This window comes from Pituophis catenifer, unplaced genomic scaffold, assembly GCF_029215685.1.
Source record: "Pituophis catenifer annectens isolate HBS135680 unplaced genomic scaffold, rPitCat1.0.hap2 SCAF_4, whole genome shotgun sequence".
NCBI classification, from domain to species: Eukaryota; Metazoa; Chordata; class Lepidosauria; order Squamata; family Colubridae; genus Pituophis; species Pituophis catenifer.
In genome coordinates, this window is record NW_027256884.1 from 109261759 (window position 1) to 109280882 (window position 19124).

At 37.7% G+C, this 19124-nt stretch overlaps 1 protein-coding gene across 2 annotated transcripts in view; it reads left to right on the top strand.

Annotated features, from left to right (window-relative positions):
- ATP8A2 (ATPase phospholipid transporting 8A2) overlaps window positions 1–19124 on the top strand; it is a 352855-nt gene that overhangs the window by 317833 nt on the left and 15898 nt on the right. For both annotated transcript variants that reach the window (XM_070943899.1, XM_070943898.1), the window contains 2 exons: window positions 13455–13543; window positions 17740–17844. In XM_070943899.1, the coding sequence (XP_070800000.1) occupies window positions 13455–13543; window positions 17740–17844 (194 nt within the window). The remainder of the gene's footprint in view (window positions 1–13454; window positions 13544–17739; window positions 17845–19124) is intronic.

Sequence of the window (19124 nt, forward strand, 5' to 3'; positions counted from 1 at the left end):
ACCTGCAAATCAGCTACAAATATAAAGCTTGCAGACTGCATATGAAGACAATTGGTAAGCTGAAAAACTAATTAAACTGCTTCTTCTGCCACTTTTGGTAATTGAGGAAAATTAAAATGCCTGGTAAGCTTAAGAAGCATCCTCCTCCTCCTCCTCCTCCTCCTCCTCCTCCTCCTCCTCCTCCTCCTCCTCCTCCTCCTCCTCCTCCTCCTCCTCCTCCTCCTCCTCCTCCAATTGTTCAGCCTGGCCACCCATTTACTCCTACAATGTGGCTTCCTATAAGGCTGCAGTGGACCTAGACAATGAGACTTCCAATGAAGAACTATCTTCCTGCTCACCAGGTGGAAATGAGAGCTAAAGAGAGAATTATGTTTACCCTAGAAATGCTACCTGATCAGTGGTTGGATTCGGCCAGTTTGGGAAAATCGATATTTAAATTGCTGGCTGACCCCACCCCTTCCCACCCCATCTCTTCCAGGAGTCCCCATGCACCCCATTTTGGCTCCCAGATAAGGGCAGGGAGGACTCCTAGGCCCAAAATGGGGCACAAGGGGATGGCACCCCCCCCCCCGGTGCCCCATTTTCGCTTCAGGGAGGCCTACTAGGCCCAAAACGTGCGGGGGTACAGGGCGTCCCCCACGTGGCCCATTTTTGCTCCCAGGGGGGTGCAGGAGGCAGAGTACTGCCTGTCACACGCCCCTGGCCACGCCCACCATGGCCATGCCACCCAGCCGGTCATTAGAGCAGAGTACCGGTTGTTGAATTATTTGAATCCCACCACTGTAACCCGATGTCATTCTTTAGGAAGGAAGCACAATTTGGAGATTCTTGTCATTTTAAATTCATTACTAGCTCTTTTTTCAGCTGCTGGGGTTAAGCTGGAAACATCTAGAGGAAATATGGTGAGATAAAAAGGCACATCAAAGAGCACCAGGCTAAGATTGAAACCAATAAGAAATGTATTGCTGTTTTAACTGCTCAAGATGCAACAGTTACCAAAGAGCTGGTATCCTACGGAGGAGTCTTGGACCATATCCAAGTTCAAGAAAGCAGGTGTGGGGGGGATAATTTGCTTGGTCTCTTTTATCAACAGCATAAAGAGACCTTAATAGAAGCTATTAAAATGTTTTTGGACCTGTTTCAGATAGATTGTGCTGCATCTCTACAGGCAGCCCAAGCATCCTATCTAGGCACAGACCTTTACAATTTACTAATCCTGTGTCACTGAATTTCTCCAGGGAGCTGATTGAGATAAAATATTACTATCAGCTTCTATTGCCCCGCATGTGAACAAAATGTTTATACTATTATTGCTGGAGGCAGATTGAGGAGAACAAAGAATGTTCCAATTTAATGGATTGTTGTCTCAGAAACAGCCCAGTCTGTCTTCAGTTCAAGCTGAGAAATCCAGTCATTGTCATTTAAGTAAAAGCTAAAGACAAGATGGTACCCATTCTCCTTGGTTGCCAAGAGAGTAATCACTTGAAATATTTATAGGGTCTTATCTTTGCTACTGAGTGCTTAGTAATTCTTCAAATTGAGACTTGTAAATCCCTTGAACTTTAGAATCATATCATCCCAAATTATTCTGAGTCTTTAGTGTAGAACTGGTACTTTAAATCTTCTAGTTCTTTTGGCACATTCGTGCTCTCAAATCATCTGATCTCATCTTTCCATGGGTCCCAGAATTTGGAAGTTCAGAATCCTTTTTATTTCTAAAAATAGAAATATGCGCCTACATGGAGAAGATCCCACAGCTTTTTAAATTTACATTACATATAGTGTTTTGACTCTTGGAACAATGGCAATATAATTTATGTACATATTTTTCTAATACAGCACTATCCATCTTCATACCGCAATGTCCTTGACAAACATTTTGTACAAGTGAAGAGCTGTGGTGGGACAATGGTTAAAATGCAGTATTACAGGCTAACTCACTGCTCACAGCCAGGAGTTCGATCCTGTCTGGCTCATGGTTGATTCAGATTTCCATCCTTCCGAGGTCAGTAAAATGAGGACCCAGATTGTTGGCGGCAATATGCTGACTCTGTAAAACCACTTAGTGAGGTCTGTAAAGCACTATGAAGTGGTATATAAACCTAACTGCTGTAGCTATTCTACATTTATTTCTTTTTTTATTCTGGTCCTTCTTAAAATATGCTGGTGATGAAAGTCTTCTTATCATCAGGGATGTGTTTGTACCCAACGGTTGAAAAATACTTGCAATGGGTTAAGTAATAATAACTTTGATAACCCCTTACTGTAACTGTAAGTAACAAATGAGTTTATTGCACAAGCCATATGGAAAAATAATATCTGAAGAAGAAATAGGCCAAAAATGTTTCTGATTACATGGAAAATATGATCACTTTTTCTCCTACCCTTGGAATCACATGTAATACTTGATTATTTTTTTTATGACAGGTTTTCCAGCTAACAAGAATAAAATAAATAATTCTCCTAGTTTAACTTTAGTTTCCATATTCCTTGTAATACTCTAGTGAACAACGCAATAGTCAAGCTTAGGGCAAACTGAAAGGCTACTCATATGAGACAACTCCAAGGGCACAACTTCACTTTGTTTAAAAAGTAAACTTGGAAAAATATATATATTACTATAGCCTTGCAAGCATAAGGAAAGTTGGCCACCCCCACCCAGTCACATTACCCACCCCCACCAAGCCATGCCCACAGAACCAGTAGTAACAAATTTTACATTTCACCCCTGCTTTAACTCCCAGAATTCCCTAGCCAGCCAGGCTAATTGGGGAATTCTGGGAATTAAAGTCCACAAATTTTAAAGTTGCCAAGGTTGGACACCCTGATCTATACCATTTGCCAATCAGTTACTGGATGCATTGTTTGTTTGTTTGTTTGTTTATTTGTTTGTTTGTTTGTTTAGCATATGGCATATCATACATGAACTAGCTGTATGTCTGTGTGTGTGTGTGTGCACATGCGCTAGTATTTTTTAAGTATTCAATGGAACTTACTTGAGTATGTGTCTCCTGAGTCTTAATCACAATATTATTCTCTGAAGCAAAGACTATCTATTTCTTCTTTTTACTAAAACAAACAATTACAGGTTATGCAAGTGAAAACAGTCTCAAAAGAATACAAAGTTCTCAACTACCATAGCCAAGACCTAAAATGTTTTTACATAAACCTGATACAAATAATTGCTGGCAAGTTCTTTCTGAAGTATCAAATCAAGAGGTCTGTTTGGGAAAGCTAAATGACTTTTGCATACATTCCCTTTCATACTTTGCTCTCTAATTATTTTCTTAAGAATTCATTTTTCATGTTTGATAGATAGTAAGGGACAGATAACCTGAGATAATACTATTTTCTTTCTCAAATCGTAAAATGTGCTTGGGTCAAACATTTTTATCAGTGTATACATTCTTATGACAGATTAATGTAGATAATTTAGACTCCCAAAATTTGCAATCTTTGTGCTTTGTTTCTTATCATTATTTTTTACAACTTTCTGTCACTTTTTAGTGCTTTGCTATCTAAGAAACACAAAAATGAATTAATGACTTTTGACACAAATACTTCACAGCTCAAAGTTCACTAGCATGGTAACACCAAATGTCAGGCAAAGGAATATAAGATTTTTTTTACTCAAAATTGTTGTCAGTTCTTGTCTTTCTTCTACTTATATCTACCAACGTACCAGGATCAAAAAGAGATACTGTATACATTTAATAATGTGCCAAGCATAATGCAACATGTATTCTGTGGGTGTGGTATGTCTGTGTGAGTTTGTAAAGAAGCACTTTGTTTTTCAAACCCTCAAAGTGTTGGATTGTGGGAGCAGCTTTCTTTAATCCCATACAAAATCTTCTATGTTGTATTCAATGCAGTGCAGTGATGGGTTTCAAAATTTTTTACTACTGGTTCTGTGGGTGTGGCTTGGTGGGTGTGGCAAGGGTTGGTGGGCGTGGCAGGGGAAAGATACTTTAAAATCTCCATTTCCTCCCCAATCCAGGGGAAGGTTACTACAAAATCCCCATTTCCTCCCGATCAGCTGGGACTTGGGAGGCAGAGAATAGATGGGGGCGGGGCCAGTCAGCATTTTTACTACCGGTTCTCCGAACTACTCAAAATTTCCGCTACCGGTTCTCCAGAACTGGTCAGAACCTGCTGAAACCCACCTCTGATGCAGTTGTATACAGTACAATAAAATGGACATGTTCTATCTATATATAATGCAATTCTATATGCAGTGCAATATATACAATAGCAATTTGTCTATTTGGAAAAATGGAGAAGTGCTGATGTTTTTCTTGCCTGGATTTGATAGCGTTGTTGAAAGTTGTGTTAAAAAGATTCAAATCCCTATTCTTCTCCTGGATTTTTTTTTTTAGCCTTGCCTATTTTTCTAGGGCAGGAGGAAATAAGAAAAAAAATCACTGGTGACAGAAGCTTAAGAATATAACACAGGTTGTCCACAATTTACTGTTTGTCATGCAACAGTCCAGTATCACTGCTATTAAGATTAGTAATATTAAGATAAGTGACAAATTTGCGGTGTTGTATGTTTTTGTTCGGAATGCCACTCATACACAAACCATTCTAGCCATCTATTGTCCTCCCAACCTAATTTTAATAACAATAATATAAAAACATTCATGGGCTATTGGTCATGCTGAGCTTTCAGCCTTTCCATCTTTTTATGGTGAGGAAATTGTCTGGGTTATTTTTCTTACAGATTTCTCTATTTCTGCGTTCCATAGGATTTCCCAGAGCTTGTTATCTCTTTTTCTTATATATAAATGGAGCCATTCTGCCTACATTTGGATCCACATTTCAAAAATAATTGTATTTTACTACAAAGGGATGTGGATAATGAATTTCTAGAGTGCCTAAAAATCTAAGTAGTTTATTTAGAAATCTGTCATGGATTTCTTTTACATAGAAAAGCCATGATCTTCCAAAACGGATTTAGCTAGCCCATTTTCTTCACTAGAAAAAAATATAAAAGTCAGTGCATAAAAATCAGCTTATTTTTAGAACAGCTATATTAAAAGCGGTATTGTAGATGGGCAGTTACATAAGTCTTACAAATATACCTAACAGAAATAATAGATATAAGGTAAATGAGATATGGTTAGGTAAAATGAAAATAAAACATTTTATGGCAATTTACATCCCATAAAGCTTTTGGGGAATAAATTTATTTTGTATGTCCAAAATCTGTGAAATAGCTGATTATTTTTCAGGGCAATTTTAAAAAAGAGATCTCTTTATAATTTGATGAATTTGTAAATGTGTAAACCTCCTGGACTTACTGAGAGTCAAGCAGCATGTATATTTATTATTATTAATTACAGTAAAATGTTGATAAATATATATATTCAGATGTTAATTTGTACATGGAGATGATTCTCAGGAGATGACCTGTGGTTATGTAGCTTATTGTTCTGTTCTTTGAGTTACCAATTGGCATCTGACTCCAAATTAATGGATTTTGCCACGTGGATAGTGTTCTTATATCATTTTACCGCTAGATCACACTAAATTTCATTGAAAACGAAGAATGAAGTTTCCTACTGTTTCTGAATTCTTGGTGGGAAAAAGATATGACTAACTTGAGAGGGAGGTAGAATATTCATAGAATATTCATAGAATATTCTTCCTCTTATATTCTGTTGCTACCACATGAATGCTGTAGCATTTGGAAGTTATTTGCTATCAGATTACTTTTGCCTTTATCCATGTTGATTTATGCATTAGCAACTGCCTGACCTATAGCTTATGCATGCTACAGTAAAGATCATGTGCATCAGCTGCAGTTCAACAGATAGCTAAAATAAAACTGTCTTACAACTGTGTATTTATAAAGGAAAGCAAGTGATTTATAATATTAATGAGGCTCCTTTAGCAAGAATGCTATGGGTTGTGTTCTTGTCATACCTTGAAGAGTGCAGTCAATTATAGGACTTTTTTTTTTCTTTTCTTAAAGCTCCTGAAAAATGTATTTTGGATACATTTTTGAACAGGTGCTTCCTCTATATAGTGAATAGCTTAAATGAGAAACTTGCTTTTTGTCCAGAATTCTCAGCTGAAATCACAGGGTGGACTGACATAGGCGTTTATGTATCTATTCATCTGTGCGGCTGGTGACAGGCAATTCCCACAGTTGGCCTGGAGTGGAGATGGAACAGATGTTGGGGATTATGAAAGAGGCTTCAGAAAGGCTTTGGACTTGTTCTTGTGGAAGTCATTAATTGTAAAGGTACAAAGTAGTGCATCTAGAGTTCTAGAGAACAGGTTGGACTATAACCTCTATTAAATACTCCCACCCAGTATTTTTCCTAGTGATGTTAATTAGAAGTGTTGGAAGAAATATCCTTCTGGGTTCAGTTCCAAGTGGGGAAAAAGACACTGGAAACATGGAGACTGCTTAGAAAGATGGTTTAATGGTGGACAGGAATCGCATGGCTTGAGTTCCTGAGTAGAAAAAAGAAGGGGGAGATTCTGGGAGTGCCTTGGTTTTATGCCCTCTGTTGGGCTCCACCTCTAAGTGTTTCCTGTTCCTGTATAAGAAATGTATCCTGATTGGTTGTGAGACTCCCAGGGGTTGTGGGTCTTAGCTAGCTAGCCTTGCTGGCTGATGTAATCTTCCCAGATGCCATGTGGGGAGTTTCTGTTGCTGGATGGGTCCTTTGTGTTGCAGATGATGATCCATTGACAAAGATGGGGGGAGGCAGGAAGCTGCTTTGTCTTTAAAACATGTTTCTCCATTTCTCATCCAGAGAAATATAATATTCTGCCTTTTTAATATTTCCTAGAACATTTCATTCTTCTAGGAGAGGGGTGAGTGCTAACTTCCTACAGAAGGAAAACATAAGTAGTACAGCTATTACATTTCTTTCTCCTCTTTTTCCCCAACCAAGGCCTACAATTATTGATTTGTGAGAGTCACAATTGTTTCTTACACCCTGAAATGTAGCCACTTTAGCTGAAAGTTTGAGTGGTGTTGAAGGATAGAATTCTGATTGATGTAGGGACAAACCTAGACAACTGAATTAGATTGTTTTTAAGTATAAATATACATATATACATATATACATAAATAAATATACAATGGAATATAATATTTTTGGCTGAGATTGTATATATGTGCAGCAATTTGAAGGATGATTTAATCAAAATAATCAAGATGCCAGGAAGCATGGTAGCTGACTTCTCTGCTGCACAAGAAAAACCTATCTGGACATTCTTCAAAATGTACTTGGAACTTAAGCTAATGATGCGTTAGGAGAACAGCATAGAAAGAGAATCTTAAATGTACAGTATTTTAATAGAGCAAATAGAGCTGAATGAAGTTCTACTGTACATTGTTTCAATTCTTTAGAGCTTGTAAAGAATATTTTCAGCTATTGTGAAAGGTGGGTAACTAACATATATTATATATTTAGGATGTTTTGCCAGACAAAACATGACTTTTGTTGATTATATATGTTTTGTCCTCTTTTGTGCTGATATCGTTGGCTTTTGGGAACAGCTAGTTCCTGCTCAGAGCTGTTCCAGGAATCTGGTACTATAATATTTCCTACATAGTAACTCTGACTATGTCTGGAACATAATAATAAAAAAGTTTTGAGAACTAATATGTATGGATAAGATATATTTTTCTCAGAAATTAAATATTGAACATTTCAAAATTTGAGATGCATGTAAATACTGCTTGTATGTCAGTTCTCATTTTCTTCCTAACATGGTTATGGACAAATGGTCCTATGAAGACATTTGCCTTCAATAATCTTATAAATTCATCTTTGCTTAAGATCTTATGTATTTTTATTTTCAATGTTGTTGTTTTTTAATGGCTCCTATAAATGTTTGTGGTAAGACACCTTACCACAAACATTTATAGGAGCCATTAAAAAACAACAACATTGAAAATAAAAATACATAAGATCTTAAGATCTTTTCAAGATATGGGAGCCTCTTTCAAGTCTCTTGTTGTGACATTTCCCATTATAAAATACTGTATATGTGTTCAATTTTATAAGTGGAAGCAGAAATGCATAAGATAGATCAGGGAGCCCATTTTTTAAAAATGAGATATAAGCATGCACATAAGCATGCTATTTTTATGGCACAAAAGGATTTTTAAAACTTGTGATAGTAATTAGAGCAAAAATGAACAAGGATTAAAAGGGACAGAATATGTGAAAAGGGGATGTGACTCAATGATGGAGCTTTTGTTCTCTATGCCAGAGATTTCAGCTTCAATCTATTGGTTTTCCAGTTAGGGTTGGACCCTATCTAACAAAATTAAATTCAATGTAGAGAAAAGTAAAGTCTTACACTTAGGCAAGAAAAAACAAAAATACACATATAGGCTGGGTGAAACCAGGCTTAATAGCAGTAACTGTGAAAGGGATCTTGGAGTCTTAGTGGATAACCAGTTAAATATGAGCCAGCAGTGTGCGGTGGCAGCCAAAAAAGCCAACACTATTCTAATTGCAATCAAGATCAAGTGAGGTACTAATATCATTCTGTAAAGCCTTAGTAAGACCACACATGGATACTGCATCCAGTTTTGGTCACCACACTATAAAAAAGATGTTGAGACTCTAGAAAAAGTGCAGAGAAGAGCAACCAGGGTGATTAGGGACTGGAGACTAAAACATATGAAGACTGGTTACAGAAACTGGGCATGGAGTCTAGTGAAGAGAAGGACCAGGGGAGACATGATAGCAATGTTCCAATATTTGAGGGGCTGCCACAGAGAGGAAGGGGTCAAGCTATTTTCCAAGGCACCTGACAGCCAGACAAGGAATAATGAATGGAAACTGATCAAGGAGAGATTCAACCTAGAAATAAGGAGAAATGTTCTGACAGTGAGAACAATCAACCAATGGAACAGAAGTTGCTTTTGGAAGTTGTAGGAGCTTCATCACTGGAGGCTTTTAAGAAGAGATTGGACTGCCATTTGTTAGAAATAGTGGCTTGGGTGGGGGGTTGGACTAGATGACCTACAAGGTCCCTTCCAACTCTATTAATCTATAAACCGCCACTGAAATCCTATCAGCAGAAAAGAGTTTAATGATTTATGGAGGCAAGTAGATTCCATCATGCTAATGTGTAGCATCCCATTAGAAAAATATGTAGTAATGTGTAATTCTAAGTCAACAATTTGCATTCATATTCTTCTGTAAATAAGATATACTGTGAGGAAATTGGCATCTCAGAAACTGACTGGCACTTGATCCCTGTGTCTCTGTCTTATAAAGAGAAGTACATAACTATACCCTCTATTTTCTGAGTAGAAAATAGGATATGGTTCACTTGCTGCAAATAAGCAATAATTGGATCACACGGGTGAGAGCTGGTGGCATTCTAGTGAATTGGTAAAAGCCTTGATTTGTGTTTTCAAGGAGTAGCTGCAATTCAGTAATGAACCCCCTCTTAACTGATAAAATGTTCCCACTTCAATCCGAGCTATCTTCAGAACTCTTTAGATCTCAGCTTCAATGACTCAATGTGCCAGCAGACTGCAGTCGGGTATTTTCCAGTATTACCCAACCTTGGCAAATTTAAGATTTGTGGACTTCAATTCCCAGAATTCCCCAGTCAACAGAGTTAAAGGCCATATATTTTAAAGTTATTAAGGTCAAGAAACACTGGCTTGGACTTTTAATTCCACCATTCCTGCCTGTGACTAATGGAAACTGGAGGCAAAGTTTCAAGAAGGCACCACTTTTTTTTTATTATTATTATTATTTATTCAATTTATATACCGCCCTTCTCCTATTGGACTCAGGGCGGTGCACAGCCAAGGATAAAAAACATACCAATACAAAATTTAAAATCAATTAAAAGAATTATATAGCTTTGGCCCACAATTTAAAACAATCCAATTAAAACCCAATTTACACTTAAAAAGCTAAAAAACTAAAAAGAACTAAAAAGGGGGGGGTTCACGCCAGCCCTGCTTGATGGAAAAGCAAAAGGGCATGGCGAAAGGCCTGGAGATCTGGTATCCTTCGTATCTCCGGGGGCAAATCGTTCCAGAGGGCAGATGCTACCACAGAGAAGGCCCTCCCCCTGGGGGTCACCAGCCGACGTTGCCTGGCTGACGGCACCCTGAGGAGTCCCTCTCTGTGGAAGCGTACTGGTCAGTGGGAGGCTATTGGTGGCAGAAGGCGGTCTCGCAAATACCCAGGTCCGATGCCATGGAGCGCTTTAAAGGTGGTGACCAACACCTTGAAGCGCACTCGGAAGACCACTGGAAGCCAATGCAGCTCGCGCAGGAGAGGCATCACATGGGAGCGCCCTCTTTTCCCATCTGTTCTGACCCAGCTCCCCTCTGTCAGACAAACCCACTGTATTTGAATCAATGATTCCTTTATTAGGAGTGCCAGCAGCCCCAGCAAAAAGTTTCTCTCTCAACGCAGGCTAACAAGTCTGCAGGGAGTTGAATAGTTGTCTGCCACATCTATTCATCTCCACCCCCTGCCTTTTATCCCCAGAGCTAGGGCGGGGCTTCGCTAGCAGCGGTGGCTCTTCCATCCCAAGGATCGGTCCACAGATTTCCACTGCTCTCCTCTCCCCTGCCTTCTGCACATCCACATGTCAGGCACTGGACCCAGCTGTTCCTCCTCTTCCTCATCAACCACCTCCAGACCTGGAGGCTGTTGACTCTCCATCTGAGGGCTGGCGGACGGCCTAGGCTCCACCTCTGTCTCTCTCTCTCTGACAGCTCCATTTCCTTTTCCCACTTGGAGCTATCAGGTTGCCTTGATTCTGATCCTGACTCCCACGCCACCTCCTCATCTGATTCAGCTGCTGGAGGGGCCGACAGGCCACAACACCATCTTTGTTGGAAGGAAGCTCACAGTATTCCAAAATGTATAGGAAAAGGTCATCTATGCCAGGTCTGAAGAAAAGCACATAATTAGGACTTTCCAACTACCACACAAATCTCTGAAAAGCAGTCCATTACAGAGGCAACGTCTAAAGATTGCTCTTGTGATATGGAAAGTATCTCTGCCCATGTATGTCCATGTGTTCTCACCAAACATGCCAATCTCTATAGCAATAGCATTTAGACTTATATATTGCTTCATAGGGCTTTGTAAACCCTCTCTAAGTGGTTTATAGAGCCAGCATATTGCCCCCAACAATCTGGGTCCCTCATTTTACTGGCCTCGGAAGGATGGACAGCAAAGTTAGCCTGCAATACTGCATACTGTGCTACGGCTCTTAAATATATATATACATACATACACATATATACACACAGAGAGAGAGAGTATATGTACAGATACATTCATACAGTATACATACACACATACAGAATTACATTAGGCTTTCTTCTGTAAATTATGAATATTTACTTATTTAATTTATGTTGATCCCTATGACACCAATTCTACATGGAAATATGGAATTTTTTCACATTTGGCTTTGATAAGTGTGGAGAAGAGTTTGTTATTTTTCTTGAAATATGTATTAGTGTAAACATAATTCTCTGGATTATAAAAAAATAATATAAACATTAGCAGCATTATTTTAAAACAAAAAAAAATGCATTCATTAACCACCAAGGAAAGAAAAGTATGTAACTCATCCTAACCCTTTAATATTCTTTCTATGTATTTTATTGAACAATAGTAGTTCAATAAACTACTGATTTTACTGATTAACTAGAAGAATATGTGGTTTAATTACATGGCAAAATCCAAAATATTGAAACTGATTCTACTTTTAGAGTGTGTTTATTTCCTGTTTGTGTAGTATGTTCCAGAGTTTCACTAAATGTCTTAGCAATTTTAATTGGGCTACCAAATTTGCCATATCTCTGCCATTCCACTAACAGCACAAAGAATTAAGCTCAGGAAACTGATAAATATTTTGAAAATTACCTGGCTGTGATTCTTGTGGACCAGCTACAGTTTTAAGGCTAAACATACATGAATTGTAAAATGATCCCCTCCCAGCAAAACATCCAAATGAAACTACCATATCATATTCTAATATGAGTCTTTACCAAACTGATATTCTCTAGATGTATCAAACTACATTAATTTTACACCAAAAATAGTCCAGACATCTGGAAAACATTAGCCTGGAGAAAGCTGGTATAAAACACATCAGTCTCTCAGCAATCCAGAGATCTATTTAAAATCCATACTGATTTATCCAACATATGTTCTTCCATATCAGCTCTATGCTCTATAACTGCTTGTTTAGTTAGCGGAGTTAACATTGCAATATACTTGTGAGACCAGAAAAATGGTCAGTTTGCTGGAGAAAGAACCTCAACTGATATAAATATTTGCTATAACCAAGCAGAGCTCTGCTTTTTCTCCTAAAATGCAAGTTTTTAATATACAGAGCTATTCTGTCCTGGAATAATCCCAAGGAATATATTATCTTTATAAGTGAACATTTATAGTGATAAAATAATGTGATATTGTGAAAAATGTTGATGTGCTGTCAACAGCCATTTTACCATTTGTAATTACCATAATACCACTTTATAATGCCTTAGTAAGATCACACTTGGAATAGTGCATCCAGTTTTGGTCACCATGATGTAAAAAAGATGTTGAGACTCTAGAAAGAGTGCAGACAAGAGCAACAAAGATGATTAGGGTACTGGAGGCTAAAACATATAAAGAACGGTTGCAGGAATTGGTTAGGAATTGGTTCTGGTTTAATGAAAAGAAGGACTAGGGGTGACATGATAGCAGTCTTCCAATATCTCAGGGGTTGCCACAAAGATGAGGGAGTCAAGCTATTCTCCAAAGCACCTGAGGGCAGGACAAGAACTAATGGATGGAAACTAATCAAGGAAAGAAGCAACCTAGAACTAAGAAGAAATTTCCTGACAGTTGGAACAATTAACCAGTGGAACAACTTGCCTCCAGAAGTTGTGAATTCTCCAACACTGGTCATTTTTAAGAAGATATTGGACAACCATTTGTCTGAAATGGTACAGGGTTTCCTGCGTGAGTAGGGGGTTGGACTAGAAGACCTCCAAGGTCCCTTCCAACTCTGCTATTCAATTCAATTCAATTCAATTCAATTCTATATCCTATGCTGTCTTACTAAAGATTATACACTGGGAATATCCAATGCAAAGAAATTTCCTTATTCAAAGTCCTATTGGCATTTCCACTAAGACCTTCTTTTCTTCTGTAGAACTCACAGGAGAGCTATTCTTATCTGGAATGCATCTAGAAAATGGTCCTTTTGTGTCTTTCAATATCAGAGTTTAGATAGTAGTGTTGTATTGCTGCAGGAAAATGTTAACGTTAGATTTGTCCCTTCAAAGACAAAGACATTTGACTGAGGAACGTCTTCAGATTTCAGGATTTATGTTATAGCTTTCTTAGCAATGATCTCATCTTACTCTTTCATTTCAGTCAACCAAAAAAAGTGTCATGTATAATTAATGCTGTGTTTATTATTACAATTTACAGGCAGGAATGGTATTGAGATGCGGACACTTCTGGATCGGTTTATTGCTCGTGCCCACAGCGTGCCTTGTTAAAGATGTGGCATGGAGAGCGTACGTTATTATTTACATTCTTTTGAAAAATGTTATTTGCTTAAACTTACAATATTTCAGGTTAGTCCTACAGCTGCTAACCCTTAATCTCAGTCCTAAATCACTTAGATGGGTACACAGTGTTAATCAGCGCTAATGGTTCTTTTTAGATACTCTGCAAATATGCAACCATTTATTTTCCTAGACAGCCTTCCATTTCCTCATCTATGAAAGTACATATAACAATGCTTTTTAAATGAATATAGAAGTCAAATTTCACATAGGATGGTATTGAATTATAAATATTTAATGCAAAATTTTATGATTTTCCAAATGAAAATCCTTGTTTGTTTCTAGCTGTTCCCTGCCCTTTTGCTATTGTTTCATCTTAAATAAACAGTATAAATGTATAAATTAATATACAGTATAAATGTATAAATTAAGTATTAAATATTTCAGCTGTTGCAGTGACATGGAGTAGTGGCACATAAGACTGTAGCTTGCATTTGTGACACTCAAATACAAGCAGTATAATCAAAAATGCTCTTAACTTTGTATCTCACTGTGATATGAAGGATGAATGAGCTTCTTGATGCATTGGGTTCCTTACCAACTTTTCCAAAAGAAAGACCATATTTTAAATTTATCGATTGAGTATGGAGCCAATTTTAGAGCCCTCTGCTATGTTTCATTCTGTACAAAGAAAATGGGCCTCTGAAAAGGGAGCAAAATATTATCAGGAAGAAGACAACTTCTTGTGATCTTCTTCAGTATCCCAGATCTTGAAGATTTAGCTATTTTCAATAGTTACTATGGATTAAAAATAATTCTACAATGTGTTCTGATGGAAACAAGTGGATTCATATCATGTAACCTTCAACAGGAGACAGTCCAACTAACATTGTTCTTCTATAGGAAAACAAAATCTGCATCAGAAGATTGGTATTCTTAACTATCTAAAAAGCAGAAGGTGGCTAAGAAGTTTATTTCATCTTCTTTTAACTTTTAAATGACCCAGTACCTATATTAGGTCTTGCAAATTGGAGGCCTTTTTTACACTTATTGAATGGCCATGTAAATCATGTACATTTTTCTGTCCATTGCAGGAAGTGCTGAAGAAAGGAAGAAGCTAAATGTCTATGGAGATTCTCAGTCATCCAGGTCATAGTTGTCCCGAAGGTGCTTTTTTCAAGAGGCAACTGGACTTTCTTGTTTTTCTTTGAAGACGTTTTGCTTCTCATCCAAGAAGCTTCTTCAGCTCTGACTGGATGGTGGGGAATGAAAGGATTTATACTTTTTGCAGACAGCTGGTCATTTGCATTTTTTTTTTGGAGTCGGTGGCTTCAATCCTTCCATTCCCCACCATCCAGTCAGAGCTGAAGAAGCTTCTCGGATGAGATGCAAAACGTCTTCAAAGAAAAACAAGGAAGTCCAGTTGCCTCTTGAAAAAGCACCTTTTGGGACAAAGGAAGAAACTGGTTGCAAAAGCTCATTCTGACAGGATTTTTTAAAAATAGTTTTAAAACAAACAAACAAACAAACAAACAAACTCAAAGAGATCTATTTGCAGTTTAATTTTTAAAGGTGCAGATCTCTCTGTCATGTCAGTTATATCAAGTATATCTGTGGGAGTGGGGGGGGGGGGTCCCTAAAAAAAATGTTAGAAAAATATTCTGGACAAAATATCTATTCCCAGAAGAAACACGTAAACACCATCTTTTCCCTCTCATCTTTATTAAGATGATATTAAGCTTCTGAAAATATAAAGAAAAAGAAGAATCATATTTCACTGGCAAAGTTTCAGTCATATTTCACTGACCGTGTAAAAAAAAAAAATGTATTGTATGGGTGAGACTATATTGCATTGCTTTATACTGTAAAATATTTCGATGACCTATTCTAGGGGTGTCAAACTGGCCGTCTGTGGGCCAGATGCATCACATGCAGGCCATACCCACCCCAGCTCCATGAAGGGGAAAAACATTGTGATACGTCACGTGACAGCAGCATGACGGCGCAAGTTTGACACCCATGACCTATTCCATCAGTTACATCCATGATAGTGTCAAAATCTAAAGTAGGTTTTGCAGCGACTGCAAAAATACTATTTTTTTTGCTGTTGGCTTCAAAGTAAAAGTAAAATTCAATTAAATGTGAGAAAATGAAGTGGAATATCAAGACCTCTCTCTCTCTCTCTCTCTCTCTCTCTTTCTCACTCCATCTCCCTCTCTCTTGTACTACTCTATATGGGCTCCAAAACACTGAGAACAAGTAAATGAAAACAAGGAAGTACAGAGACTGTCTTGCTATCCTCCAGCGGATTTCTAGATTTTTCACTGTAGATATACTATCTGAATATATAGTATGTGTCTGTGGATGTGTGTGAGTATGATATGTGCCCATTATATGCTTAATTTAGTCAACCACTAATTTGAACAAATCTCTCACTGATGTATCTAGTGGCACACTGTCATTCTAACTGGAGCAAATATTACTAAATTTGATTCTCAGAAATATGCATTTGAGATTTCTAAAATTGTTTAATTGCCTGGATAATATGATATTCATTCAGCTTCCAAATTCCAGACTGTCCTATGTAACAGCAAACTATATGTTATCTAAAGAGCTGAGAAGCAGAGCACATAGCTAATACCATACTATGGTCTTATTTCAAATTGAATAATATGGTTGCTGAAACCCAGGACCTTTCATCAGTAAATCAATTGGAGCGAGGGGAGAAAAGAATAATAGATATTGCTCTATTTTTCCTACTTATATCAGTCCTGTACATATCATCAATAAGATTGCAATGCATTTCAGTCCGAATTCAAGATTGGAATCCCTAATCACTCTTTTGGATGACAAGCAGAGGAACTAAAGTCGGGAGTGCAGCCCTTCTATCCTACTTAATCTATAAATTCAATCATTGTGTCTCTTTTGATCACCTCTGGATGAAGGCATTGTTTTGCGGTGGTTGTCCTCCTTCCTCTAGATACAGCTTCAGTCAGTGAGTTGGGTTTTTGAACTCTACAACCCTACATTATAACATATCCCAGGGCTCTATTTTCTCACTTCTACTTAGCAGTTACATAAACCAATGGAAGGGATTATCTGCCACCATGGCACATAATATCAATTGTATGTGGATAATGTTTTGGTGTATATTCTGGCCCTAAGACAAATGATGCTGTTGAGATGCCATTCCAGGGACTGAATGGATTTTTCTGTGAAGGAACAGACTCAATCTCAGCAAGATGGAGTGGTTGTGATTTGAAAGCTGAGACCAGTGATAGCTCTTCTTTGATTCTGGATAGTGTTGTGTTCTTTCAAATTAAACTATTTTACAACTTGTAGCTCATCCTGGGCTCATAGCTCTTAGCCAAGGAGAAGGTGGTTAGAAGGTTTTTGCACAACTCCATACTCCTTCAATGGTATCAATTTTGGGACCAAGAAGTGCTTACTCATGCCTTGGGCCATGCCTCATTTGGCCTATGGCACTCTATGTGGGCCCACCCTTGAAGATCATCCAGAAAGTACAGTTGATCCACAACATAATGGCTCATGGAATTTAAGAGTACTTCTCAGTTTCCCTGGAGAAAAATCAAAACTATAAGAGCTGCACTAGTTGCCAGTTGACTTCTGAGTGTAATTTAAGGTGCTGGGTGTCATTTTTAAAGCAATACATAGCTCAAGATTTCCATCTCCCAGCAGACTCTATCTGTCAAATACATTGTAGCAGGGATGCTACATCCTTCAAGTTCCATCTTTGAACTTTGAGGGTTATCTTCATGAGCCATGATGATGCATTCATCGAATAGGACATTTAAAATGAATGAAAAACTCAACTTTCTTTAAGTGTGCTTCTAAGAATTATTAGATTTTAGAAATTACTTTTTGTGTGTTAGAGAAGCCCACATAAAGGATGGAACAGATTACTATTTTATTTGTATGAATGTTTCTTATATTTCTGTACACTTATGGCTCCAGCGCTCAAGGCTAACTCAACCACATATGTATTCTTGAAAAGATATTCCTCTTTTTTGGCTGAAATTCTGTTGTACTTTAGCATCGTTTGAAAGATCCAGGACAACCCACAGCCCATTGGCCAGCCTAGCCATTCCTGCTGTCTGACCTTGAACAGGAAACCTGACTCTCATGTAGTCAATGAAAGTTGATGTGTTAGTTTCTTTGTTTTGTGTCTTTCTCCTACGATGCAGGGCCAAGCATTCTTACCGTAAAACTTTGCTGGAGCAGGTTCAAGAGTTGGAAGCTAAATCCAAAGAGCTGAGGAAATCTATGCTGCGTGATAGCAATGGAAAGAGGTGGGATCAATTCCATCTTAACTGGAAGCATGCCAGATCCATTTTTTCCCCTCCTTCTGCCTCTTCATTATTTTTGCCATGCATTGCAATGTAATGGTTACCTTCAGAAGAGCAATGTTATTCATTTACATTTTTTTTTCAAAAAGCTTCCATCTTTCACTGCTCCATCCCTTATCTGTTGATACAGGAGGCCAAATGCAAGGCTCCGTATGTAGTTTTTTGCATGAATAGCTTGTAATATTTTTGTTAGATGTGCTGCCAATCTGAAGTTTTATTTCAACTTGCTTCTTTTTTTAAAAAAAAACGTTGGTTTGGCTCGTTATGTTGCGGTTCTGAACAAAAATATATTAAGACCATATTAAAAATCAGGGATAAAGAAGAGCAGATCTATCTTTTCAGGAACATTTTACTGCTACCAGCACACTTAAAATGAATCAGATTTATTGAAGAAAGCTTTATTACTGGGTAACTGAGAACTTTGCATTAGTATTTGAGCTCTAATTTATGGATAAGAAAGTATCAACACTCATTCAAAATCTCCAGGATCTGGAAAGCTATTTTAATCTTATTCAGAGATTTGACAGCACAAATTGCTTTTCAGGCTTAGTAGAAAACAGTTTAGAGACAAGAGTGGCTGTTACTGAAACAAAAGTTAAAAGTTTAGTTGACTTAAGTTGACAGTCATCTAAGTTTTGAATTCAAAATAACCTCTGAATATATTAAAATAAATTGATTTATTATGTCCCATTGATGGTTGCAGATATTACCCGACAGAACATAGGCTTGTCCAACATATTATTTAAGCATACCAATGTCCTTTTCAGTAGTACAAGAATTATTTCCATACTTCAGACCATGATAGGCCAGCTTACGCTATCTTTCAGTATGTACAAATTTCACTTTTGAACTATTAACAGAGTTCTCCTTTGGATGATAACTTAAGTGCTTCTGAATTGTCACTTGATCCTCTGGAAACTAGAGCTAATGCATATGCTATGTGGGGATTATTTTTTTTTATCTGATGTGAAAGACACTGAAGAGAGTTTTGTCCAGCCGACTCCCCTCCTTGTACCCCTTCTTTGAGCTTCAGAGGGTTTCAGTTAGCCCTTTTTATAAGGCAATTGTGCTTCAGCAAATGGGAAAGTGTCACAAGTTCAGAAAGGTTTTGTAACTCATACTTGTGTTCTTCAAACAATATGGCTCTGTGTGATGTGTGGAGGAACTTTCACAATAATTAAGCATGATTTTAACAAACTCTCTCAAATACCAATGCAAGTAGA